Source organism: Nanorana parkeri, unplaced genomic scaffold, assembly GCF_000935625.1.
Source record: "Nanorana parkeri isolate BGI_ZX_2015 unplaced genomic scaffold, ASM93562v1 scaffold80, whole genome shotgun sequence".
In the NCBI taxonomy this organism is placed as follows: domain Eukaryota; kingdom Metazoa; phylum Chordata; class Amphibia; order Anura; family Dicroglossidae; genus Nanorana; species Nanorana parkeri.
Genome location: NW_017306348.1, coordinates 2,396,863 through 2,424,429, shown reverse-complemented (window position 1 = coordinate 2,424,429; position 27,567 = coordinate 2,396,863). Strand labels below are relative to the sequence as shown.

Below are 27,567 nucleotides of genomic sequence, written 5' to 3'. Positions count from 1 at the left end.
GGGTTGGGGAGGTTGGGGGGGGGGGGGGGGGCTTTATACAGACAACACATCTTGGCCCTAATGGGCGTGGAAGACTTGCAGTGAGATAAGAGGATCGGCAATGCACAGCCATTGCAGAGCCTGCACATGTAATTACCAAATATGACTTCTGCCATGTCCATATATAATTATCAAATTTCCTTCATCTCTAGTTGTGCTTAAAGTGGACATAAATTCTGCACTGGTGCATAGGGTTTTTGCCATAGTGTGGTACTATACACAGCATTTTTACACATTATTGCAGACTTACTGACCACAGCTCCCCTCTCCAGCACCGTGACAGCAGCAAACTTTTGTGATCTTACTACCTCGCCAATGCTGACATCTGCATCAATGTCCTGGATCTCAGCTGGTTAAAACAAGCTCACGGCTGTGAGCTTGTTACTGTTTTCATCAGCTATCTTCCAGCTATCCAGTAAAAGTGAATCAGGTAGCTGTATAGCCACACAATCATGTTTTGGGGTCTATGAAGGTGGTGCACCCCCAACCCCCGACCTTACCCCCATTAATTGTGTTGCGCTGCATTGGAAAAAAAACAGCAGGTATGTTTTTTTTGCCTACTGAAAATTAATGGGTTGCTTTAATGCATTGCACATTATTACGGGCGTTATTGTGCATCCGTTAACACAACACACCAAAGCAAGCAGTTGTGAAAGGTCCCTTAGCGCAAAATTATGTCCTCTGGTGTATACATACTAGTGGCTGACTAACTCTTGGCTAGGCACTGTCAGAGGAAGACTTTTTAACTGTACTGGCAAGATGGAAAGTAAATATATGGGATGCCCAAATACAGCTTGACCTGAACAAAGACAGTCCATGAGGATTTCCAGAGGTCCACTTTTAATTCCATGCTTTGTGGTCTTTCTTCCTACTGAACTCTAATCCTCAACCAGTACATTCCTCCTGTATTACTTTTCTCTCCTTATTGGCTTATGTCATCCTCCACCTGAATTCCCTTTCAATTATCAAAAAGTCAACAAGTAACATATTAGGACACTAAATCCTAAAATATAGTTCAGAGGACACAAAAGCAGAACTACCATGAGCGCAGTGGCAGTAACTGCTCCTGGGCCAATGAAGCTGGATGGCACCACCCCTCCCCTACATTTACGATAGTGAATCAGGAATTTCCATATCTCCCATGTTATAGAGATTGCTCTACACAATCCCGTGGGCATAAGATAAGAGTAAGTAAGATAACAGATCGACCTCTGAACCTACATATGCTCCAATGGATCGAAGGTATGTTAATATATACCTCCCAGTAATAAGATCTGCATCCAAAAACACAATGTTTATTGACCTATTCCATTATAACAAGCCTCAAACTTCAGCATGATCCTATCATATCCATGTATTAATCACTAGTATGTGACTTCCCTTCTACCCATTTTCTCCCTAGATAGACATTGCTTGTACATTTATTTCCTCCCTACTTTAGTCATCATCATGAGTAATGGTCATCTATTAATGTTCTGAATCACATCCTGTTTGTTCCTCTTTTGTTAACTTGTCTACATAAAAGAGGACCTTGTATTATGAGAACAAAACAGCATGATCTGTAAATTCTACACCCTTTTAGATTCATAAAATATTACAGCATTCTTAGTGCAATTATGTAGACCATATATTTTCTTGTAATATAGTCTAAAAAAAGGAAAGAATCACATGACCAGCAGTAGCAGATATCTGAACTACCACAACTGATCAGCAAGGTTATACTGTATATGCCTGGGTAAAATCAGCAGCATATAGTGGGCAGAGCAAGACCCTACACTGCAGAACCTTTCAAAAGTACAGCACAGCTGAAGAAGCAATGTAGAATATACTGTTAGAATATTATTTCCATGGAAGGGCTACTTTAAAAAAAACCTGTTCTGTCATCCATTGTCATCTATCTCCTATCTTACAACCATGTCCATTGCGCAACCTGCTTTGTAGTATTATAGCTGCTCCAAGTATTACTACTTACCCCACCTCCAACGGTGGTGATGGACTGGATAGTGACATCTCCAGTCACATGGACACATTCCACCCGTTCCATAGGCATCCTGTGGCGGAACTCATAGAACGGAGCTCCATTCACATTAACCTGCACACACAGAGTAAGAGATAATTGGCAGATAAGAATGCATTGCCATTGAAAATTGTACACCAACTGGACAATTCTGCTCAAGTTCAGAAAATGGTCACACATTGTAATATTCATAAATCGCCGTTCACAAAACCCTAAGCCTAAGTCAGCGGTCATCGGACACTTGAACAACCTTGTAAACTAAAAAAAATAAGATTTAATTAAAAACACAATTAATTGCTCTTGCGCAAGTCTCATCTAAAAATACAAATGCAAAGGTGCCCTATAATATAGAAATTATGCCTCCAGCAATTGGGGAATGGAATGTGTACTGTGTACGTATTGTTTGATTACCTAAGATGGAAAAAATCAGTTCTTTTTAAAGTGACACTAAACTAAGGAGTTAAATCTTAAAAATGCATTCAAGTACCTTAACTATTAACAATAATGTATCTTTATTTGTGTATCACTCGGCTGTAGATCCTTAAATCATCTCTGAATTGGTGCTGACACTGTCCTTCCTTCTGGAGGGTGGCTACTTTTGTTCCCCATGGTCCCTGGGGTGTTGTAAAGTAGTCACCGCTCCGAGCTCGCTCCCGTGATAGACTACAATCTCAATACAAATTGGCTGACTAAACGTGAGATTGTAGTCCGCTTGGAGAGGTGGCTACTTTACAACACACACAGGTGTGCTGTGTAAAGTGACATCACAGTGCTAGTGCAGGTAGAATGCAGTGCCTGCATATCTTCTCAGGTATCTTCAAGAGACCCCCCAAGGGCCACAAAATCCAGATGGCTCTAACATGCAAATACTGACTAGGAAGACCCTGCTTGGTCCTGCCCCTTTCCCACATTTAATGATTGATCACTGAAGCTTCTATCAGTGATGGGCCAGTTTTGAAGCAAGGGTGAGACAGAAGGGGCAGGACCAAGCCTAAAGTCCTAGAAGTCACTCTGTATTCGAGAGCCCTGGGTTTCAGGGCTCTAGAAAGTAAGTGGAGATAAATAGGTACTTGATCTAAATTGGGACAGTGGGAACCTTGCAGCAAAACACAACCAAAATTACATTCTTTGCACCAGTGAGGACCTTGATGAAGATCGCTATCTATAATAGACCTTCCTGAACCTTCAATAACTTCAATCCAGTCCAAGATGCAAATTCAAATATGACAGTTTTTAAAATAATGATTTTGCATTGATTTATATTAATAGATAATTATTTGAACGTTTTGGAATGTATTTACTAAAGCAGTAAGGACTGTTTACTTACCAAGGTGAAGCTGTGCTCACTTCCATCAACAGATCATGTGCTTACAAACATCTTGGGTTTTAATTTCTATCAAACGCAATTGGGTATGCAGAGGGAACACAGATTCCCCTTTTTCTTTATGCTAAGTGAACAGCCTTTCCAGTGTTAGTAAATCAACCCGATGTATCTCTAACATGAACCACAAGCCTATTTGGGTGTAAGCTAGGACAAGAAGTGATGGGAAACTCCCCAGAAGGGAGATTAGATCTATATTGGCACAAGGGTTAGAATTTTGGCTATTTTTTCTTTTTACTTTAACCTCACTTCATGTTCCAAAAAAAAAAAACCGACAGCATTTTGAAACCCACAAAAGCTCCAGTCCTTCCCCAATCTAGCCAAATTTTTAAAAAAAGTACTCGGACTTTAAGTACATATTGATTTTATGCAGTAGTGGAAGTTTATATGGATTTCCTTACCTGGAAACCTCCAGGGTTGATCAAAACGACCATCTCAAAAGGGCTCCCTTTGCGGAAAGCGAAGCCGTCTTTCCTGTTCTCCTCACCACCCCAGTTACCGGACTGGAAGCTGTTAAAGACGACACTGTCCTTCCCTTGGAAACGGGGATTAAAGTGTAAGGCGATGTCTGAGCCGTCATACTGGCCGCAAGAAAAATTGACAGCAAAACTGTGAAATAGAAACAAAGCAAAAGAGAGAATAAGTCACAGGTTTCAATACCGCAAACATCCACAGATAATGATAGTTCAAAAACATTCAAGAAGAAAGATTCGTATGGGGGGAACTGTGTTGAAATGCAGTGGGGATTGATGAAAAACATATTACATTCACAGAATGGGAAGCTTTGCAGTAATTAAACTGCATTAGTCTGGCATGTGTGTGTACACTACCAACTGTCATTCCACAGCAGCTGGAAAATGTACAGGAGCAAAGAATGAAAAAAGTAACGGTATCTTCCATTTACTGCTACATGCGGTCTTACACCAAGGCGAATTGTGAGGAAATAAATATGGGTGATGCCATTGTTGCCTTAGTGAGACCTAGAACAAGGTTGCAGCCAGTAACATCTAGACTCCTGATTGGCATGCTTATTTTAGGAAAGTGGCTCAATAATTAGAAAAGAAAGGATAAGGATGACTGTCTTGATCATACTTAATCAGTGTACACTCACTAATGAAAACAACATTTCTGGGTATTTCACGGGTCTCCAAAAAAACAATTAAGGTACAAAGCAAAAACAATCAGAGTCATCACACAATCTCATATGCATTTGAAATGAATGAGCTGAATTAAGGATGGTGGCCTTCACACCTCACAGATACACCCATTGGTCTAAGGCAAATTTACTTTTGTCAAAGGAGCTGGTCTGAAAAGCCAATCATCTGTAGTCACTGTTCAGATATTTTGACAGCAGCACACCTACCGCTGTCAGAATACAATAGACTGGCAGGGGGTATTCCCCCATCCACGTTAACAGCATTGAGTGTTTTTTTCTTGTTCAGTCCGCAGTGTATGTCCAACCTTGGTCCAACATTAGCCATTTCAAAATATTTTAGTGGTTCTATACTTTGAACTGCCCATGTATTCTCAGGTTAATAGAATATTGTTTATAGGCAGACATGCGCAGCCTATTGAATTAGGGTATGCACACAAATTATATACAGCGTGAGCCACGGGAGTCGGATGTTTTTAGAACAGGTAGTACACTGTAAGTAATGATGGCAGGGGGACGAGCTAGGTGTCTGCCCCCCCTCCTGGAATGCCAATTCAGTCACAATGAAGCAGTGGACATGACAACATTGTTTGCTTACGACAGCTTTGTGGTGAGTCTATTACAGCAACTCAGCGGCTATTTTGTCGAGAATTCAATGTTGAAATCAATGTTCAATGTTGGTTGACATGGAGCCGTTCCCAGTCGCAACACGGTCCTCAGGTTTGTTGAACATTCAGAACATTTCAGAACAACCGGAAACATTATGAACAAGAAATCACTAGGCCCCGCCCGCACTGCAAGGACGCCGGAAAACATTGCACAGGTGACAGAGGCACTGGTTAGGAGCCTCTCGAATACATGTCAGTGAGTTAGGGTTGAGTGGTGAATCAGTGAGAACCATTTTACAGAGCGATTTAAGATTCCATCCATACAAAATGCAGATTGTTCAACAGCTTAAAGGAGAACTATGGGGTTAAGGCTTTTCCCCATAGTTCTCCTTAGGGTAACGGGAGGACACGAACTAGCATCCTCCCGTCACCCTAGGCTCAGTATATATACTAAGACGCTGCAGTATACAGCGAGCTGCTGCTCCTGGTATACTGAGACGCTGAAGCGGATCCCGACAATTGTGCTGGGATCCGTCCAGCATGCGTGACTGACAGCTGCCTCGGCCTATCTAGAGGCAGAGACAGCTGTACCCGCCCCCTCCCCCGTCCGTTCCACCAGTCAGCGCTGGCGGATCGGGGTGGCGGGAATCCAGCCCCTCCCCTGTCACGGCAGAGAGCCGTGACAGGATCGAGAGGTGAGCGAACGCCGGTATATGTTCGGTCACCTCCCGATCTACCGAGCCGACCTGTGACAGTCTCATTGTCATAGGTCGGCTAGAACTATGAGGTGAGTAAAAAGCAATCACTCACTAAAAAAGAGTTCTGCTTTAAAGCTGAAATGAATTCACAGGATAGATGTGCAGTCACAGAGACTAAACTTTTACAGGGCTTAGGGTTAGGGCTTTTCCCCATAGTTCTCCTTAGGGTAACGGGAGGACACAAACTAGCATCCTCCCATCACCCTAAGCTCAGTATACCGCGAGCTACAGCTCGCGGTATACTGAGACGCCGCAGCTGAAGCGGATCCCGACAATTATGTCTGGATCCGCCCAGCTGCGTGAGTGACAGCTGGCTCTGCCTATCTAGAGGCAGAGCCAGCTGTACCCGCCCCCTCTCCTGTCCGTACCGCCAGTCAGCGCTGGAGGATCGGAGCGGGGAATCCAGCCCCTCCCCTGTCACGGCAGAGAGCCGTGGCAGGATCAAGAGGTGAGCGACCCCGGTATGTGTTCGCTCACTTCCCAATCTACTGAGCCGACCTATGACAGTCTCATTGTCACAGGTCGGCTAGAACTATGAGGTGAGTGAAAAGCACTCACCTCATACTTCTCCTTTAAATAAGCTCCAAACCTAGTGCTCACCGTCATCAGCATTCAGCAATAGAATTGGCCAGACAAACCCCACTCCCTCCCCTTGTCTTCCTTCTGTACAAATCAAATCTGTGTGAGAAGACTTGTGCTAAGGGGTTTGGTTGTTACTCCGCTATGTCAGAACCAGTTAGACACGTCCCCTTCCTTTCTCTGTAATAAAGACCTGTGTGAGGACACTTGTACTGAGGGGTGTGGCTATTGCTCAGCTATGTCAGAACTGGTTGACACGCCCCCTTCATTTCGCTGTAATAAAGGCCTGTGTGATGACACTTGTGCAGAGGGGTGTGGCTATTACTCAACTATGTCAGAACTGGTTAGACACGCCCCCTTCCTTTCTCTGAAATAAAGGCCCGTGTGATGACACTTGTGCTGAGGGGTGTGGCTACTACTCAGCTATGTCAGCATAGACTGATGCAGTGTCTAGTGTCCAGTGTCAGTGCAGGAAGCAGCATTTTCACTGTTAGAAAACTATATTTTAAGGCATTTCCAATCAAAAATCAGTCACAAATCACAAACTCAATTTAAATCTCTTATTAAAGTAATTAATTTTTCTTCTCATACCGGGTAAAGACTTTTTAGTTCTTTGTAAATAGTCAAGTATCACAACTGTGACATTGCTGCATGATGAGCAGCCATCTTCATTTTAACATTATACTGTGCATTTGCAGACTATTCTGTAGCAGAATGCTTTTAGTGTTTGAGACATTGGTACTAAAGCTGGACTTCAGGGAATGGCTTTTATACGTAAAGGCAGCAAAAGTACTTAACAATGTCTTTGTATTAACCTCATCTGCACAGCAGGAAACACACTAGAAGATGGACAGGCAACTTTCTGAGTCGGCCAGGGTTCTAAAGCTTTTCACAGTGTTAGCAGTCTAACACAGGGAACATACTACAAGAGGGGAGGGCAAAGGAATGACCTTAATGTGTTACTGCTTCTACAATAACAGGCAAGTAAATCTGTTTGAAGGTCTAATAAATGGCTGTCAGGGGCGTAACTGGAAATCACAGGGCCCCATAGCAAAATTTTGTATTGGGCGCTGTGATTTCTAGTTACGCCCCTTGCCCAGCCCACCTGTCACTGACTCAGCAGTGGCTGTGAGGAGGAATGCACAGATCACTGGCAGGTTGTAAGTGATCTGGACAGCGGCGCGTTCCTCCTCACAGCCGCCAGTCACAGCCAGCAGCCTGCGTTGCTATAGCAACCCAGGCGGACATTAGGGGGACCCCTTTGTTCCTAGTTCTGGCCGGGATCCCCTGTGCCCCGGGCCCCATAACGGCCGCCTGGGTCGCTATGGCAAAAGTTCCGCCACTGATGGCTGTACTATCTGTCAAGAGTATGTGATGCACATGAGTGGCTGAGAAGAATTACATATCCATAGGCAGGTATGTATATCATTAGATTAAAAACCTCCACCTCTCACCTTGCTAGGCATTCCCTGATGCCTAATCTTTCCTTTAGTACCTATTCATTGCCACTCTGATAACCATTCATTGCCAACAATACTCAGTAATTGCACACTTCATGGTACCACCCTCGTCCCCTAAACACGTGCAACATTGTTGGGATCTGACAATTGTTGGGACCCTGAGTGCTGTATTGGGGGGAGGCAGGGGACATGCCAGCTCCACCATATTTGAAAATACTGAGATTTTAACCAAATGATGTTGAAAATAGGGTGCTAAGAGTAAGTCTACACATCTGAGGATGGCTAACATATTGGAAATGTTGGAGGGTTACTCGTTTATAGCAGGTATGCTTTAAAAGAAAGGGTCTGATTTTAGAGAGGGAAACCTAAATTAAAACATAAGAAAAGATATGAACAGATGTGATGGAAACATCCCATTGTATAAAAGATAGACCCCCAAGTGTCCACAGTTTCCCCTTGTTCAGTTTAGTAACATTGTCCATTGTTTCTTGTTGTCCATTGAGTTTTACACTCTCTTTATTCTTTGGCCTGTGTTAACACTGCATATTTATAGAAGACAAACATGCACTTTTTATGCTTCTTACGTGTTTGCGTGATGGGGAATCATGCCATTAATGTAGACAGCCATCCCAGCGCGTAGGCCGCCATAGATGGGACTTCTGCAGGGGATGGGCTGGAAGAAAACAGGAAAATCTCAGAAGTCAGTTAACCCGTTTGATGGCTGGGTGAATAAAAGTTCATTTACAATTGCAGCCAAAATGCAAACTAATCCACACAAATATAAAATTGTAGAATTGTTCTGTGTCAATGAGAGCTACAAGCTTTAAAGTGTATCTAAACTCCAAAACAAAAAAAATTATATAATGTAGCTTACCATTCCTTAGCTGAGGTACCTGCATTGTTTTGTTTTTATTTTAGCAGGCTTTTTATACTTTATATAAATCTGCTAATCCTGAAAATAACACATTTCCTGTCCCTGCCCCCCTTCACTGTATCTCTGGAGAGAGCTATGGTTGCCACGCAGGCTGAACTTCAAACATGTCTTCTTTTTTCATCTCCATTACAAGGGGAATGGGGAGAATAGCAGCTCACATAAGAAATATATCAATTTTTTATGTTTCCAGGTCAGCTCACAAGAACTAACAAGGACACTGCATTTCTGGCCAGATCTAGTTATTTTCTGTACCTGCTGAAAATGTTCTTAGCCTTAGAAAAAATCAAACTGAAGCAGCCACCGCATCTAAGGAATGGTAAAGCTCAATATTCTACATTTTTGTTCATGGATTTAGTTATGCTTTTAGCATTCACTTTGATAGCCAAATGCTAAGCGGTTGACATATAATCATCACTCAAGGAAATGTTGCTCTTTGTCAAGTAGACCATTATATGCATCCAAAAAAAGTATTTGCTTAAATAAGCAGCATCTGCGAGGGCTTTGCGTAGTCCTCCTAAGAGAGGGAGCTGCCATTTCTCACCTCTTTCTGAAAGTCCTAGTCGCCTAGCTGACCCTCTGGTTAAAGCATTTTCCTAGTCACTAACCTTCAAACAAATATGCACATTGGGAATTCAAAGAAAAGTCAGAAATTCTTATTTGTATACTTGTTCTGGGTTAGTGTCCCAGAGCATTGAAGTCAGAGAGTCAGCATGATAGCCAAGCAACTAGTTGGCTTTGGTAGCCTGTGTTTCCTCTTTCAGCAAAGGTTCTCTTTAACCTAGTTCTGAAAATTCCAAATAACATAATTTTTTTGTGACAATAAAGTCACCCGCACATATCAAGATTTGCCCCAATACACAGAAAATAGAAAGGAATCCAATCTATGATCCCAGGATAAGTGGAAATCTTCCAAAGTGCAGGAAATTAGAAAACCAGACTGTCTGATCTATATACTATAATAATTTAAATTAAAGCCATCAAAAGATCCAATTAAATATCCACTGTTAGCATTGTGCAATCAGGCTAATGAAATATGTCTACGTGTTGCAATGGTTTACAGCATTATGCAATTTGCCTTATAAAAAAAAGGGGCAAACTGGATTATTTAGGAAAGTCAACTAGGCACGAAGTGCAGTGACCCACCATCTTCCATTGTTCTGACCAATCTAAGTGGATGAAATCTGGTGGTCCGGTTACTATGAGTTAATGATTATGCGCAAAATGCAATCAGACCACTGTGCCTTGTGGTCAAAGAGGTTGAAGTTGACACTTACTGGGTTGTACAAAGGATAGTATCCCTGAGCTGGAACAAACGCCATGGCTGGTCAGTTGGTATCGTCCACCTAGAAAAGTCACCTGTGGAACAGAGAACAACTCACACAGCGGAATGATTATATATACATACGTAATGTAGGAGTGTCAGGTGACTTGAGTTATGATTTCAACCTTTGTCCTTTACTAAACACCTTCCTTCCGCAATTAACAAAACCTTTGTTCATGTGGTATAAAGGATATATGCTAGCTCTCCGGCCAGCCTTAAACATAAACTTCAGAATACCTACAGTGGGGTGAGGTCAACTGCTCTTATCAGAACCTTCCAGATGAACCAGAGATAGGAAAACTTGCAGAAATAGCAGTAAACTTCAGACCTCTCTGTGAAATGTAAGCCAATTATGTATACATGTAAATGCTGTTTTCCTGTCAGCTCCATGTCAGCACACAATGGGTTAATCCCACCCTCCTCCTCTTTAACAGGATGGTAACTCATACATTTGGGCTTCTCAGAATCCCCACTGTTCCTCTTTTTTCCTCTTTCTACAGGATTGGAGCCGTTTGCCTACCTGCGGGAGTAAACCTCTTGCTGTCCATCCCATCTGTGCCCTGGGGTGTTGTTGCGCTGTGCCCATTCCAACGGCTTAGGGCTGCGTGATCCCGCTGCTGGTACACGGGAGACCGTTCCTGTACAAGGTACAGGGTTCTGGGGTATGGCCGTTTTTTATTCTTGCCGCATTTACGTCCGCAACGGACGTCCGGCGGTGGATTACGCAGCATGTGTGTGGAACGCACAGAGATGCTGTGCGCTCCACGGCTGTGCGGAAGTGCCGGCGGGAGGCCGGTGCATGCGCAATGGCGGCGGTGTGAATCGGAGTGAGCGGAGCTTCTAATTTTGGCGGAGAATTTAAAAATCTGTCATCTGAAGTTAGCTGCTGCTGCTGCTGCTGCTGCTGCTGCTGCTGCTTGGAGCTTCCACTCTGTGTGTGCCTGCCTTGCCCAGCTGTCTCTGCCATACTGCACTTACAGGTATGTTTTGTCCCTGAATTGGGATCCATCTGTATATTTTAAAACTTGTGGTTCCCAAAATGTACTCATGTATGTTTCAGCATGCCGTTTGAAAAATCAGCCCCTCAAGAAGGCGGCGGCTCCCAGCTTTTAGTTTTGAAAAAAAAAAAAGTTTTTGATTTTTTCTTTTTAATTTTTGGCGTTTTATCTGATGTTTTTTCTACTGCTGTCTGTCTTATCAGTCCATCCAGATCTTCTCGTCAACCCTCCCGCTCATCGCGGCATGCTCGGAGATCTTCTTCTTCGTCGGTCAGGCACAGATCCCCATCTGGGGAGGAAACGCATTCCAGGCATAGGGATAGGCCCGAACCAGCTAACTCTGCAAGAGGCCCCCAACGCACTTCTAGGCCTTCTACCCATCGGCATCACCCTCAACCGCCTCTGACTGGATGCTGGGCTTGTCCTAACACAGCACTACCAGGAAAGATGGCATGTGAAGCATGTTTCTTAGATGCAACTAGAGACAAGCAGACTGACAGCTTGCAAGTTATTTCTTTGATGAAAAAGGTCTTTGATGATTCTCTGAAAGAGTTTGCCCTCAAGTCTCAGCCTACACAAGGCTCACTGCCACAGGCTGACCCGGTGCCTGGACCCTCAGGGGTGCGTTCTACGCGGACGGAAAGGTCCTCCGGTGTAAGATCTCCCTTGAGATCTGAGGGTGCCTCTTCATCTGAAGAAGAAGCGGACCAGTTTGATGGTTTCGATTTTGCTCTTGTTCAGCCCTTTGTGAGGGCAGTTAGACAAGCCTTGCTTTGGGAAGATCTGGTTGAGCAACCAGAGAAGAGAAAATGCTTCTTTAAGCAGAGCAAGAAAGGAATTTCTTCTTTTTCATTTATGGAAGAAATAAAGGAGATTATCTTTGAAGAATGGGGTCAGGTCGACAAAAAGTCGTCTTTTAGAAATAGGTTTTCGAAATTATACCCTTTCAAGAGGGAGGATGTTAAATGCTTGGAGGAGTCTTCCACTGTGGATGTAACCTTAATGAGGTTGGCTAGACACGTTACCTTGCCACTGGATGATGCAGTGTCATTTAAAGACGTGCTGGATAGACATATAGATTTAGATCCTAAAAAGATCTATTTATCAGCGGGTTCAGCCTTTAAACCGGCAATGGCGGTGGCCGCGTCTTCAAAAGCCTTGGAGGTCTGGTCGGATAATGCGGAGTCGGCATTATTAGAGGATCTCAATAAATCTGAGATCTTGGATATTCTCAGGAACATTAAATTATGTTCCGCGTTCATGGTGGAAGCCTCTCTAGACATGATAAAGTCATTGGCTAGGATTATGCTTTCGGCCGTCACCGGCAGGAGGGCCCTTTGGCTTAGGCCATGGGTGGTAGACCCATCATTTAAACAAGGATGGTGTAGAATACAATTTGAAGGCATCTAGACCCCACTCAAGATCTGGTCTATCTTGGCGCAAGGGTGGATACGTGGCTTGGCATCGTCACACTTCCACCGGAAAAGATTCTGTCTATCCAGAGCAGAATTCAACTTGCAATTGCTGCAGATGTCCTCTCTGCCTCGCAATGTCTTCACGTAGTGGGCACCATGGTGTCCACCATTCCCATGGTGAAATGGGCCCAATGGAACACCCGTCCATTTCAGTTCGGGTTCCTGACGCAATGGCAATCCGAGAATCTCAATCAGAGGATTCGAATTACACTACCAATGAGGGCTTGTCTCGAATGGTGGCTCGAGGGGGTGAAACTTCATCGATGTCTTTCCCTCCATCCCATTCATTTCCTGTTTGTTACAACAGATGCAAGCGAGCACGGCTGGGGAGCCAGCGGCCTGGGTCATCTGGCTCAGGGTCGTTGGTCATTTTGCGCAAAGGGCATGGTTTCCAACGTGCTGGAGCTGAGAGCGGCTTTTCAAGCTCTGATGACGTTCAGAAAACTGATTTGTGGCAAATCAGTCCTCCTCAGGATGGACAACTCGACCGCAGTCGCTTATGTGAAGAGGCAAGGGGGTACCAGAAGTCGGTCCCTCCTGGAGGAAGTGGCACCTATACTGAAATGAGCACAAGTCAATCTTCTACATTTGTCGGCCCTGTACAACAACCCGGTGTTCTGAACTGCCAGGCGGATTTCCTGTCGAGACTGTCGATGGACAACAACGAATGGTAACTTCTCCCGAGTGTTTTTCACGAGATGGGCTTTTATACCGGAGGTAGATCTCTTAGCCTCGCCAACCAACAGGAAGCTATAGCTGTTCTACTCCAGACACCTTTGCCGGTAAGCAGTAGCTACAGATGCACTGACGGCAACATGGACATTCCGGACAGCTTATGCTTTCCCTCCTGTCCCCCTGATCCTGCCATTTTTGAAGAGGCTGTCCCAGCAGAATGTTTGGGTTTTGGCAGTCATTCCGGATTGGCCCAGGAGGCCGTGGTATCCCTTGCTTCAGCAACTGGCGCAGGGACCACCTCTTCCCCTGCCTGAAGTGGAAGACCTTCTCTCTCAGGGTACTCTCCTTCATCCCGCTCCCGACAGGTTGTGTCTGATGGCATGGAAATTGAAGGGAGCCAACTACTATGCCTAGGATGCTCTGAGAATGTGATCAACACTCTGGTGCAATCTAGAAAATCATCTACGAACCTGACATATAACCGAGTATGGTCAAGATTTCAAAAATGTGCTTCTTCAGCAGGATTCCCAGCCGATAGACCTCAAGTCACGCATGTCTTGGAATTTTTGCAAAGAGGCTTAGATATGAACCTAAGCTTGAGCACCTTAAAGGGACAGGTGTCGGACATTTTGGCCTTTACTGGGGTTCAGTGGTCATCGGCCCTTCTTCTTTCCCAATTCTTCAAAGCTGTTCTGCAGCTGAAACCTCCTAGAAAGCTTCTTTATCCCAAATGGGACCTACCTTTGGTTTTAGATTATCTTGCCTCGGACGCATTTGTGGTGGATACCTCTCTCTGGCTTCTCACCCTAAAGACTGCCTTCTTGGTTGCAGTGACCTCTGCTAAGCGGATCTCGGAACTTGCTGCGCTGGGCTGTAAAGAACCCTTTACCACATTCATGGCTGATCGTGTGGTACTGGTACCAATGTTTGGGTTTGTCCCGAAGGTGGCATCCAAATTTCACTGTCAACAGGAGATTGTGCTCCCTACGCTCTGCTCAGGTGATTATGAGCGGTTGAATGTCAAAGTTGTGCTAGGTCAAATGTGCATTGGCCTACTGAACACTTCCTAATGCCCAGTGCAAAAAGAGTATAGTAGAAAGCTCTATCTGTCCCCAAAATTTTTTAACATAAATTGCAAGGCTATAGTCCGGTCATGCTGACTGGTGAAATTTTTGACTGACTGGTGAGACACCGTCAAATTTTTCAAGCCCTGAGTATAGCGATGAACCAATAACTCATTTACTATGGGATGTGTCAGGGCCTATGTTGGTTGTCCAAAAACAAGATGGAAAGTATGAAAGTTTGTGAAACCAGCCGGTCATTACCGTACGACTGCCCCATCATGTAAAGACAAATTCCCCTGCCAAACATCGTGCAACAGGCACATCAATCCAATGAATTCTTCCGAATGCCGGAAGTGATCGTTTGACTCATGCTGCAGAATATCCCTGAGACAGGCCATTCTGTCACATGCACCCAAACATCGGGAATTCGGCTGCAAAGCTTTCGTGGTCAATACCAAACCATGGATGCTGAGAAAAGGGCTACCCTTGCCATTTTCAGTTCCTGACAACTGATAAGAACAGATACTACACTTGATCTTAGCCAAAAGGCCGAGAAGCGCAGACGCAGGGCACAAAAAAGGAGAGTTTGGGCCAAAAATTGGCTGAAAAGACGCAACATGTACTCGCATGTCGCACTACTGCAAGAACTGAGGGAGAACAACCCAGAAGACTTCTGAAATGACCTGAGGATGTTTTTTTTTCGAGCCCCCCCCCCCCCCCCCCACACACACACACACACACATTTGGAAGCAGGATACAATCCTTCGAAAAGCCATACACCCCCCGAACAAAGGCTAATAGCCAGCTTGAAGTTCATCGCCACTGGCAGAAGCCTAGAGGACCTCAAGTTCTCGAGCGGTATCTCTGCCCATTCTCTGGGACGCATCATTCCTGACACGTGTGCTGCAATTGCCCAAGTACTGAAGGACGACTATTTTAGGGTAAATCAAAATGTATTTATTAACATGAAACAAAATCAAAACAGGCATGACCTCGCACAATAAAATATGAAAAAAATAGAATGTAAAATAAATAAACATCCAATCCATTAAAAAGAAAGGGCAAGGGGAACCAAAATCACATAAAGGGAACATGAAGGCAAATAAAACAAGATCTACCTACAGATCTGTGTAGGATGGGCCTGGAGCCCACACAGGGTTTTCCAGGTCCCCAGAGGAGCCAGCACCCAAATAATGCTAGGGTAGAATATGCGGCCCAGGTTGTGGTGGCAGGCGTGACCCGGGGTGGTGCGACCCTGGGTTGTGGTGGGACCCTGGATGTTTTTGCGACCCTGGGTGGTAGTGCAACCCTGGGTGTTTTTGCGACCCTGGTTGGTGGTGCGACCCTGGGTGGTGGTGTAACCCTAGGTGGGGTGGGGCGGCACATGTAGGAGTGCCATATGGTGGTGTTGCTCCTGGTGCTGGGGCACCTGCTGGGGACCCACCTGGTGAGGTGGCAGGGGAACCTCCAGATAGGGCCACATACACATGTGACGGGCTATGTGGTGAGTCCGTGCCATGTGCAACATTTCAACGATCATGGCCTGAACCTATCTGCACTGGTCTGGGTCAACCTGGTGCAGTTTCTGGGCAGCATAGTTCATGAATAGTCTGCAGCTATCAGGCTTCTGTTTCAAGGCTGCTGATGCCTGGCTCAGGAACTCCTGAATTGCCTGCTCTGAGGGTGGCCTCTTCCGTCCCCTCCTTGATGGACCCGTATAAGGTCCCGGTTCCAGCTCCTCTGCCTCCGGGTCAACAATCTACTGTGAATGAAAATAAAAAGAGCAACATCAATGAACCATGGTGGTTCACAGATTCTGAAGAGTGGAAACCCATCGGAAAACAGTTCCACGACATCTGGAACTTCCCCAACTGTGGAGGAGCTATAGATAGTAAACATGTCTGCATAACCCCCCTGCAAACTCGGGCTCATACTATTATAATTACAAAGGCTACTTCAGCATCATCCTGTTAGCAGTTGTAAATGCCAAATATGAGTATGTGGACATTGGCTGCAATGGACGACACTCAGATGGAGGGGTCATGGAGCTTACAGAGTTCAACGCACGCCTCCTGAATGGGTCATTGAACCTTCCAACAAATGATGAAACCAGAGAGGGTCTGATCTTTGTCTTTTTGGCTGATGGTGCCTTTGCCCTTGGGGAACACATCTTCAAACTTTCTCCACTAAGAGGTCTGTCTCCGGAGCAGCGCATGATAAACTATCGCCTATCCCATGCCAGGCGAGTGGTGGAGAATGCGTTCAGGATCATGGCAAACAGGTTCAGGATACTCCACACCACAATAAACATTCCCTTTCCAAGATCAACATTATTGTTTACTGCTGCTGTACCCTCCACAATTACCTGAGACAGCAGACGATATCCTACATGCCAGCCAACATCCTGGACAACGAGGGCCTGGTGAATGGGATAATGCAGCCAGAGGAATGGAGGAATGACGGTGCTGCCCTTGACAGCTTAGGCGCCATGCTTTCCCGCTTGGTAACAACAGCAGCGCGCCAAAACAGGCAGGAATACATGGAATACTTCATGGGACGTGGTGCTGTGGAATGGCAAAGCAGGATCTAAAGTGCAATGTCCTGTTGAACAATTTCAATAACTACTTCCTGACTTTTCCCATAACCACATAGAACATGTATTTACATACCAGTATATGTATATGTATATTTTCCCACACCTATTTGCACATAATGACACATGGCCTTCCTGAGAATATCACATGTCTTTGCTACATGACTCATGTATATATGTTTTGTGTATAATAACTCTTTTCTGGAGCACAAACACCTCACTTGGGTACCGGCTGCTGTTTCTTGAGAGCATCCGGAGCTCTTCGTCATCATCTAGGAACCGGAGGCTGTCGAAGTTCCAAAGCCTTTGTACGTACACATCATCCACAGCAGCCACTGACCTCTGCGAGGCGCGCACCTTATTTTGCTCCTTTCTATATACAGTGCAGAGGTTTGGAATCTTTTGCAGTCTGAATACTCCCTGGACCTGACCCTCCAAAGACAGGGCAGCTGCCTGTATAGCTGTATGAACTGGGTCAGGAAGTCCGGATTGGTGAATTTGTCTGCCATCCTCAGGGTCTCACAAATGTCGAGCTGACACAGACAAAAGGTGGTAGGAGTCCCATCAATTGCACAGTTCATCCCTTTCATGTGTCACATGCATATAAGATGTTTACATCCACCTAGTAAGAGCACCAACATGGCCAGGAAAGGGCTGCGTCTAGCGTATTGTCACATTAACCACAAACATGGACATTTGGCACAGGTGTATTGACAGGGGGACATGGCATGGCCATTTACAGAGTTGAGGGGTCGGTTCACACATGCGAGATGCCAGTCCTGAGCACACGGCGTACAGGAGTCAAGCATCTGCGTTTCAGGTTTGTTTCAACACATGCAAACATCTTCTGGACACCTTCCCATGCATATCTCCATGCCAAAGGCTCTGATTTTGGCAGGCTCTGGGGTTGGCCTTTAACATTGCTTAGGACTCAGAAAGCCAATCACTTTCAGCTTGCCAAGACCAATTATTTAGGCACACGGCAGACCTGTTTTGGGTGGTCGGAGGCAATCATGTGTCGCACCTATTATCATAGCTGTTTGAGGTGCAGTGGTAAAGCCGCACGCATAATCCAGGCCTCAGGATATAAATGGGCATAATTGAGTCATGTCCATGTGTACACATATACATAATCACAGCACCTCTCCATTACCACACTACAACATGCACATGTCCAAAGGTGTGGGGGCCCCTTAACAGATGATTTCAGTTTTACATGCATGTCCCATCGTTCGCTCAGACAAAATCGTACGTACCTGGTGATGAGTGGGGGATCGCAGTATACAAACCGATCTCTGGATGGTGGCGTCTGTACGAAGTAACGATTGTAGGTCCACGTGGGACCTGCTTGACCACGCTTGACCACGCCCTTTTATACAGGGATCAGAACGAATAGACATCCACATCCCAACAGAAGGCCTCAAAGCACTATAGAAAATCTGGAAAGAAACCCAGGGCCACTGCCAGGTCACTGGAAGAGATAGTCAGGATCATGGAGAAGGAGGATTATGATTGCAAACTGACAACCGCAATATCAGGAAGGACAGGATCCTGGAGAAGGTGATAGGGATCTTGGAGGAGACATTCAGGGTGCAGCGGTCCAAGCATCAGTTGAGGAAGAGATGGTCTGACCTTAAATTGTGGGAGGAGAACCAGTTGCACAGGATCCACAGGATCATTAAGAAAAGTAAGTTTGGGGATACAGATTATTGCACATGCACATACTGTACGTGTTTCAACCTTGCTTTTGCAGGGGTACATGCCTTGTCATTGCAGACTAGGATGACATGCACTGATCAGGTATTGGTGTGTGACAGGGGCTTGGTGCCTCCTTGCTTAGCATGTGTCATGTGGCAGACTACTATGTTGACATGTGGCATTGCCTGCATAGTGTACTTGCATGTTGCCCATCTACATGTAACGTGCTTCACATTGCATGGCACAGTTTATTGTTATAGGAAGGAAAGCTAAGATGGGGTAACATCTGGGGACATGCAGGCCCAAAGGATTTTGGGGCCTGCGGAGGAAATGGGGGCCAGATGTGGAGTGCGTCGAGGTTGCCAGCCCATCAGGGAGCTCCGCGTCTGGTATGTTCTGTTCTTTAACTTTCACATGGCATGCAACATGGACTACACATTGTGATTCTTCTTTTGATCTGCTCATTTAAGTACAGTACACGGTGCATCCCCAGCCCAGGACAGGGCTCCAGTCGGTAGACTGTGCGCAGTCATCATGCGCTGCTGCAGTCTGCTGAAAGATAGGGCCGAGCTGCTTGTGGAGATACGGAGATCCCAGACTGATGTGCTTGATGAGCTACATAAGCTGTAGCAGGCTGCAGGTCCTCAGAATGTTAAAGGTGGCATGTTGCCCTTTTATTGTTCTTGCTGTGTTCATTTATAATCATATTTGTATATAGTTGTTCTATTTTTGCATTTTTATATGAACCAAATAGTAAATATGTTTATTGGGCATTTTCCCGTGTTTATGTGTCCTTATTTCTTGCATGTACACCTTTATTGCCTTTATTATCCTCCAGGTTGAGTGATGCTGTGCATGCGTTATGAGTGGATGGTGCAGTGTGGTATTCATCCTTGTGCGATTTAAATGGTGCAGATGTGCATTGCCGGGGTTCACACACTCCACAGATGTGTAGGGCATGTACGACCCTTTGCAGTCTGGAAAACACTGGCAGAATGGATCATGGGCAGGTGATTGACATCTGGCACGTTTACATTGGGGGGCTAGGCACTGGTTGTCCTAGCAACCAACCACAGTTGGGAGGAAATCTACGCTGGGGACTGAGGGAGGATCACTGCTGACTGGCAGTGGATGCGCTGGTCTCTGTATTACGATACACAAACCAGCGTGTCCACTGCCAGCCAGCCAGGTTTGCTATGGGCCAGATAGCAGCATGTAGCAGGTCGGATGTGGCCCTAGGGCCGTAGTTTGGAGACCCCTGCTCTAAATAAAGAAAAATACATATTTCACCTAAGCAGCTTAATGAGCTAAATGAATATGGATCCGAAAAAAGCTGTTATAATGCCACATGCAGCAATTCTTATTACATGTGCCACCATATGGTGGATGATCACAGAGTAACAATACAGATGTAAGAAGCACCCTTCTACCATCAGGCTAACAATCCATTCAACACTACACCCAAATATCTAGTCAGGTTGGAGCTCACACCACATGGTGGTTGCCAAATCTGAAGGAGATTATGTGTGTGACCCAGTTGTAATAAATTATCTGTTCTCATTGTTGATCATCTGATGACAGAATCACGAGTTACCTCTGGACCTTCCCTAGATATTTGTCGATTTTGGCCAAGAAGGGGCTCTGGAATTTACACGTCATCCTATTGCTAACAGTGTGATTTGTATGGCTTGTGTTTGATGTGGACAGAGATAAGAAGCAGTTCCCTTTGACCACAGAGTAATTATGTCTACTTAGGTGTGTTACACTGGGTAGGGCTGTAAAATAAGTTACTATTAACCAGTCTTATCAGCAGGGAGAGGCTGGAAAATACCCTGCAATAAAATGGCCCAGGCAGAGAGCTGTACATCAGGCAGAAACTAAGGAATGGCATGCACTGTGTGATCAATGGACCTTGTCACAGTTGAGGTCCTGTCGCTGACGACAACACCTCAGTGACCGGATCTCCTTAGGCCTCATTCAAAGTGCCCACATACGGCAAGAATCAGCCAATTCCTACTAGTGGAATGACAGGTGGTTCTGCTGCATTCTGCGGTTACCTGCCCTGGGGATCGATGACCAACCCTGTACCCAATCTGTCTGTGTCTAGAGATGGTCATCTGTCTCTAGCCACATGTAACTGCTGGATGTGCAGTTACATGCAACCAGTGGTGGACAGTTGAGGCTCCTGTCTTTGTTTTGTACAGGCTGAGCGGCCGAAGCTGTCAAGAAACACCAGTTTCAGCCGCAGGAAGCTGCAGGTTCTTGCCGCATGTAAGCACGTAAAATGCGTGTGAATATGGCCTTACAGGGCTAAGAAATACTTACCTGCTTCCACGGTGACCCTCCCTTGCTGGCCAGATAAGCAAAGTGTCACTATGCCACTGGCAAGTGACATTTTGCATCGGTGAGGAACCAATGTCTAATTTATCCAGCTATCGAGGGAGTGTCACATTTTGTAAGCAGCCATTTTTAGCGATCTTGTCCTTGGCAAGTTGTTGCTAGCAGCAGGAGGGCAAGTGTGACATCAGCCTAAGCCCTCTTCAGTGGTGGACACCAAAGGGCCCCTGTTCAAGAATAATCTTTGGGCTCTCCATTTGCATACCGACACTTCTTCACTTTTCTTGATAGCTAGCTAGCTAGAGCTGGATAGATAGATAGATAGATAGATAGATAGATAGATAGATAGATAGATAGATAGATAGATAGATAGATAGATAGATAGATAATGTAACTAGGAAATAAGACAAGCATTCTGCATGTCTCAGTGCCGATTAGGCAGTGAGCTGTCAAGATCTGAAACCAACTGGATTTCCAAACTGTGCTTAGGGCCCATAGTACCCATTCCCTCACCCCTTCTTTTTAATGACAACTGAGACACAGACACATGTTGAGAGTAATGATTTATTTATTGAATTATATTTTATATATATTGTGAGGTTGCCTGCAAAAATATTTACAGATACAATTGCGTAGGGGTTCTATGGTATCCTGTTAATATTTTGCGGGCAGTTAGAGATAAAGACAAAGTCTGAAATAACTATTATAAATGCAGCGTAAAGTGTAAGTGCAAATGTAGTATTGCCACATATAAAGTCAAAAGACGGCCTTATGCTTTTTATTATATCTTGTTATCATCTTGGAAGTTTAACACAGCTTTGTATAAGTCACTGACAGTTTATATGGACACTATGAAAGTTTTACGAATGCGAACTAGAGTTAATGTATTATAATTGCATTTCTATTTTTGTGAATATGTCATTTATAAGCATGTTGTAATGCACATATACTGCATTTCTAGTGGGTAATCACAATATGCACTTTATTGTAGCACTGGGCACTTTGTACTATTGCTTTTTATTATAAGGTACTGTGCAAAAGTTTTAGGCAGGTGTGAAAAAATGCTGTAAAGTAAGAATGCTTTCAGAAATAAAAGTATTAATAGTTTATTTTTATCAATTAACAACATGGAAAATAAATGAACAGAAGAGTCTGTTTGCTGAAGGGCTGGAGAGCAGTACAATAATGAATTGAAAAATGTGAAATCTGCGCTTATGGAAGGGTTAAGTGTTAAAGCTGCTGCGCTATAGTTTTTAACGATAATGAAATAATGAGTGTGCAGCGCTGTAGGTGTTTTATGTGTTACACATCTATTAACGTGCTAATTGTAGGGATTTTAGCACGTAATAGATGTGTAACACATAAAACACCTACAGCGCTGCACACTCATTATTTCATTGCAGTACAATAATGAATGTCTGCAGCAACAATGAAGCATGGAGGAGGTTCCTTGCAATTCTGGGGCTTCATGTCTGCAAATGGAGTTGGAGATTTGGTCAGGATCAATGGTGTCTTTAATGCTGAGAAATACAAGCAGATACTTATCCATCATACTATACCACTATACCATCAGGGAGGTGTATGGTTGGCCCCAAATCTATTCTGCAGCAGGACAATGACCCAAAACATACAACTAAGGTCATTAAGAACTATCTTCAGTGTAAAGAAGAACAAGGAGTCCTGGAGGTGATGGTTTGGCCCCCTCGGAGCCCTGATCTCAACATCATGGAGTCTGTCTGGGATTACATGAAGAGACAGAAGGATTTGAGACAGCCGACATCCACAGAAGATCTGTGTTTAGTTCTCCAAGATGTTTGGAAGAACCTACCTACCGAGTTCCTTCAAAAACTGTGTGCAAGTGTACCTAGAAGAAGGCAAAGGGTGATCACACCAAGTATTGATTTGATTGGGATTTCTCTTCTGTTCATTTACTTTCCATTTTGTTAATTGATAAAAATAAATTATTAACACTTTTATTTATGAAAGCATTCTTCCTTTGCAGCATTTTATTACACCTGCCTACAACTTTTGCACAGTACTGAATGTCACTCCCCCGTAAACAGAAAGCAGCAGGTGAAATCAGAAGTCAGTTGTCATACTTGTTCCGGGTCAGTGACACAAACAGGCAACTGGCATTTTTTATGTCAGCATTTTCAGATTACATGTTCTCTTAGAAGAGATCTCCTGCCTTCATTGAAAGGAAATGCATCATGTGAAAAAATACAGCGCCTGCGTTTGTTTCACACCTTATGAAAATTCCGGTCTTCTGGCTTCAGTAGTTCAATGTAACTGATCCGAAGTCAGAGAGTTCAATATTCCTTAGCGCTGTGTTCCTTAGCGCTAGCCAAGCAAGTAGCATTTGCAGTAATGGCAGTCCACGTATTTGATTTATGATAGATTTAGCTTTTTTAGTTTTGTTAAGAAAAAACAATCCCTTCAAGAAAAAAAGAATGTATATATCACAAGGATTTAAGGCTACATTCACACGGAGCTTAAGGCTGCAGCTAGGGATTCCGGCAGAAACCCCAGGTGGGTTCATACAGATGCAGCTGCTGTGCTCGTTCAAGTGAATGACAGGCTGACAGCAGCCTCATGTATCAGTGGCTGTCCGCATGTAATCGTACATAGAGTGATTACCTGTGGATCGGGATAGATGATTGACCCTGGACTCAGACAGATAGTGTCCATGGACACTCATCTATCCTGAACTGCAGGTAATCGTTCCATCTACAGTGACAGATACAGACACTGTCAACCTGTCATTCACTTGAATGGGCACAGCAGCCGCATCTGCACGGACAAACCTTGGATTCCTGTGGCAATAATCCATAGGTTCTTGCCACAGGAACCCCTAGCCGCAGCCTTACGCCCTGTGTGAACAGACCCTTATAAACTATTTTACAGCTCTATACTTCCCTCTCTTCTGAAGGAACACTGGCTAGACTTACCCTGAGCTTTCCCAAACGGATTCCTGAATGGGAGGGTCAGCCTTCATTACAACCAGCTGATTAGTTTCAGTTGTATTAAGAAGAATTTATAAGAATTGTATTTAGAAGAATGCTGATTTAGTGATTTTCCATCCCTTATACAATTTTTTAAAAAGCAAACGAGTAGCCTTAAAAATATCGAATTAAAATCCTACTGCAGGAGATGCCTGTAATTTGATTTGTAGCTTAGTGCAGACTTTTGGAAAAAGCAGTGCTCCAATCACACAAACAGGCAATTAGATTTCTGGGGGGATACTACATACAGTGCTCACAGCGCCTCTAGGTTGCCATACTACACATAAGTGACTTATCCCATTTTTTGGGGGAAGGTAATTACATTTCTAATTACATTCAATGACAAAATTGTTTGCATGACAATTATACAAAGCTAAGCCTCCATTGAAGCAAAAAGCAATCATCTCCACGTCAGTTATATATATTTCAAGAATTTTATCAAGATGTACTGCAGATTGTTGCTATGCTGGTGTATTTGCTCAATATGTAATGGTGAGCGTGGGGACTTGCCTACCATAATTATGATCAATCCCAGTGCTGAAATAAGGAACACTGAACCCTACAGCACTGCTTCAAACATTTGGGACCTCTACAAGTATCTCACCAAAGACAACATTATTGGGGATGTTTAAAGTGAACCTGTGCTAAGCTAATAAAGTGCAGGGAAACAGGTTAATTTTAATACAGGCCTATGCAGCTGCCTTTACTTAGAGACAGATAAATACCTGGTACTTTTGGTTGTAGAGAAGCATGTGACTCACTCAGGGCTGGATTTACTCTCTCTGCTGCCCCAAACCTGGGTTCCTCAATGCGCCCCCCTACCCACCAAACCCTCCCCCTAATGAAGAATGGCAACCAGATGGCGGGGGCGGCAAGGTTGGTTTTAATTTTTTTTATTTTTTCTTTTCTTGGGATTATTATTTTTTTAATAATTTTTCTTCTTAGTATTATAAGGTACTGCAGCGGTTGGTTTACAAACAAACCTCTTCCTTTACAGTGCACAGGCAAAGAATGGTTTCGTTTAAGGTATTAGCGCTATTGGTCAGCTAAATAACCCTCGTCTCAAATTCTAAAGCTATCAAGATGTTGCCTCAGTACCATGGAATAGTGGGCTATGACACCCAATACACTGATATTACAGTAAACCTGTCAAGGTGGCTACCACCACTGTTCTCCTCCTAAAACAGCCAGTTGCCTGGCCACTGGATTCAATATTTTTGGGGTCACTGACCTGCAACAGTCAGAAGTCTTTGTCTTTATTACTATTCTACATCACTACCTCAAACTTTTGAAATGGTGGATCAGTATGCCAGCCAGGAATCTTTCATTTTCATAATGAGAGGTCCTCCTACCTCCTTATTTCCCTCATGACAGGTTAATACAGTATCAGACACTAGCCCAGCAAACGATCATAGCCAAGTAATAAGCCAGATATATAAACACACAGAATTAATGCACAAAGGTTGATTGATTAAACTATAATGACTCTTATTTGCTATTAAACCTATTACTTTCAGTGATGAGAGCTGAAAATAACAGTCATGTGGCTGAAAGTAATGATCGCCATGGCAAACAACACATGAATTATAGCTTGATGAACTGATCCTATAGATTAGCCTTTCTTTACCGTTTAACCCCAGAGGGACCTTTTAAATAATTTCAGGTCTGATGAAACCCCTTTGAAAACCAATTAACTGGGGGTCACCTTATATTTATGATCTTTGGAAATACATTGGTGGTCAGTGGGAAGAATGCACCTTATATTTATGATCATTGGGAATACATGGGTGGTCAGAATGCACCCTACATTGGTGGTCAGTGAGAAGAATGCCTCCTTACACATAGCTAACAGGATCACTGGTGTCATACTGCTGGCACTTCCATGTTCCATTAACCTTGGAACTAGGCAGGCACCAACAGATGGGAGGTCAACCAGCAACAGTTCAAGGAACCCCTAGAAACCTCTAGAGGAAACCTTGGGTTTCACAGACCTATGGTTGAGAATGACTGTTATAGATAAAAGAGATAAATGTAATACATTTACTTAGAATCAACACCTCCTCTCATATGTACATGTAAATAAAAGTGACACCAAGCACAAAAACAGCCTCCTTCCCGTTAATGTTCTTGCTGCATTAAACAGTAGACATGGTAATCCGGACAATTTTGTGTAAAAAAGTTTAGAACTTGAACAGACATAGTACATACTACATTTTTATTAACCAGCGGCAAAACAATCAGTGGAATTCGTACCAATCATTTGAAGAAACCTTCAAAAACAACATAATAACTGAGAGGTATCAAGTGTGAATTAGAGTTTTGTTGTTCATAATGAAGAAAATGAATTCAGCCTGTTACACAACATTGAACTTCAGGTGAAGAGATGTCGCCTAATGGTCCAGTTGTTCATTTCTACACCAACAGATCCTTCCATATATTGCCATAGAAATTGATAATTGATCACTGAGTTCTTATAAAAAGATTTCAATTTAAAGACTAGATAAGATGCTTTTGAAGGCTGAAGAAAGGAAAGTGTCTGTGTTGCTCACACTAACTATTATCATATTAGTTCTCATTTTCTAACCTGCACTAGATAAAAGTTGATTAGTTCCTAAGGAAAACATGGACAGTTAAATTCAGGTTTTCTTTAATTAACCGCACCTCTAAGGGATTTTAAAAAGAACATTTTCCAAAACTCCTTAGGCGTTCAGACCAATTTTTGTGGTGCAGATACATTTTATCATTATCATGTCTACCTGTAGTTCTAATGATATGGTCTATCAGAGACAATTATTACAGTCTCAGTCAGTTTAAGTGTTAACTGTCCTGTCTGATGCTGAGGGGCTACTATTACAGTTTAGAAAAACGAATGTCTTTCGGGCTCTTCTTTTCTAAAACAGACTGTGCAGATTTCATGATGTCCTGGGTCTGCAGCATGCTCATGTTCCAGTTAGCCTATGACAGAGAGAACACAGCCATGTTAGTGGTCTGATAAAAGAATGGTCCCAGGGAACTCTGCCCAGAGATTAGTACTCACCATGTAATCCAGACTCTCCTGCACTGAGTGATCTCGGGAATATATGAGGTTGATTTTGGTTCCTTGAACAGCCACAGGGCTTCTGCTGGCAATCTCAGAAGCCAGGTCAAGAGAAGCAAGTAGGAGGGAAGACTTATCGGGGAACACACGGCTTAAGGAGAAGGGAAGATGAGAGCAAAATCAGTAACTCATAGAGAAGTGGTGAACAGCTTATGGACCAGGAGCAAAATGCAGCTCTCTAGAGCTTAGCTGGCTACCCTTAAGTAAAGTGGAACTTTTAAACAAATTTTTAAAAGTTCTGAAAATTCTAGCTGCCAGGCTGGCTATAGTTCTCATACTTTCTGAGCCACTGACCTGGAGGAGGGAAGAAAAGAGCAAAATCAGTAGGTCATCGAGAAGAGGTGACCAGGGACCAAATGCAGATCTACATAGCTATAT

At 44.0% G+C, this 27,567-nt stretch overlaps 2 protein-coding genes across 2 annotated transcripts in view; both read right to left on the bottom strand.

Annotated features, from left to right (window-relative positions):
• Nucleotides 1-10,302, bottom strand: part of LOC108804966 (galectin-4-like) — a 17,438-nt gene extending 7,136 nt beyond the window's left edge. Inside the window, exons 1-4 of the mRNA XM_018576902.1 lie at nucleotides 10,204-10,302; nucleotides 8,580-8,668; nucleotides 3,839-4,046; nucleotides 2,012-2,131 (exon numbers count right to left, since the gene is read on the bottom strand). Coding sequence (XP_018432404.1) covers nucleotides 2,012-2,131; nucleotides 3,839-4,046; nucleotides 8,580-8,668; nucleotides 10,204-10,248 — 462 coding nt within the window. The 5' untranslated portion in view covers nucleotides 10,249-10,302. The remainder of the gene's footprint in view (nucleotides 1-2,011; nucleotides 2,132-3,838; nucleotides 4,047-8,579; nucleotides 8,669-10,203) is intronic.
• A 16,527-nt stretch (nucleotides 10,303-26,829) lies between these two features.
• The window catches only part of LOC108804971 (delta(3,5)-Delta(2,4)-dienoyl-CoA isomerase, mitochondrial-like), a 36,738-nt gene continuing 36,000 nt past the window's right edge, over nucleotides 26,830-27,567 (bottom strand). Inside the window, exons 9-10 of the mRNA XM_018576909.1 lie at nucleotides 27,130-27,280; nucleotides 26,830-27,047 (exon numbers count right to left, since the gene is read on the bottom strand). Of these exons, the coding sequence (XP_018432411.1) occupies nucleotides 26,943-27,047; nucleotides 27,130-27,280 (256 nt within the window). The 3' untranslated portion in view covers nucleotides 26,830-26,942. The remainder of the gene's footprint in view (nucleotides 27,048-27,129; nucleotides 27,281-27,567) is intronic.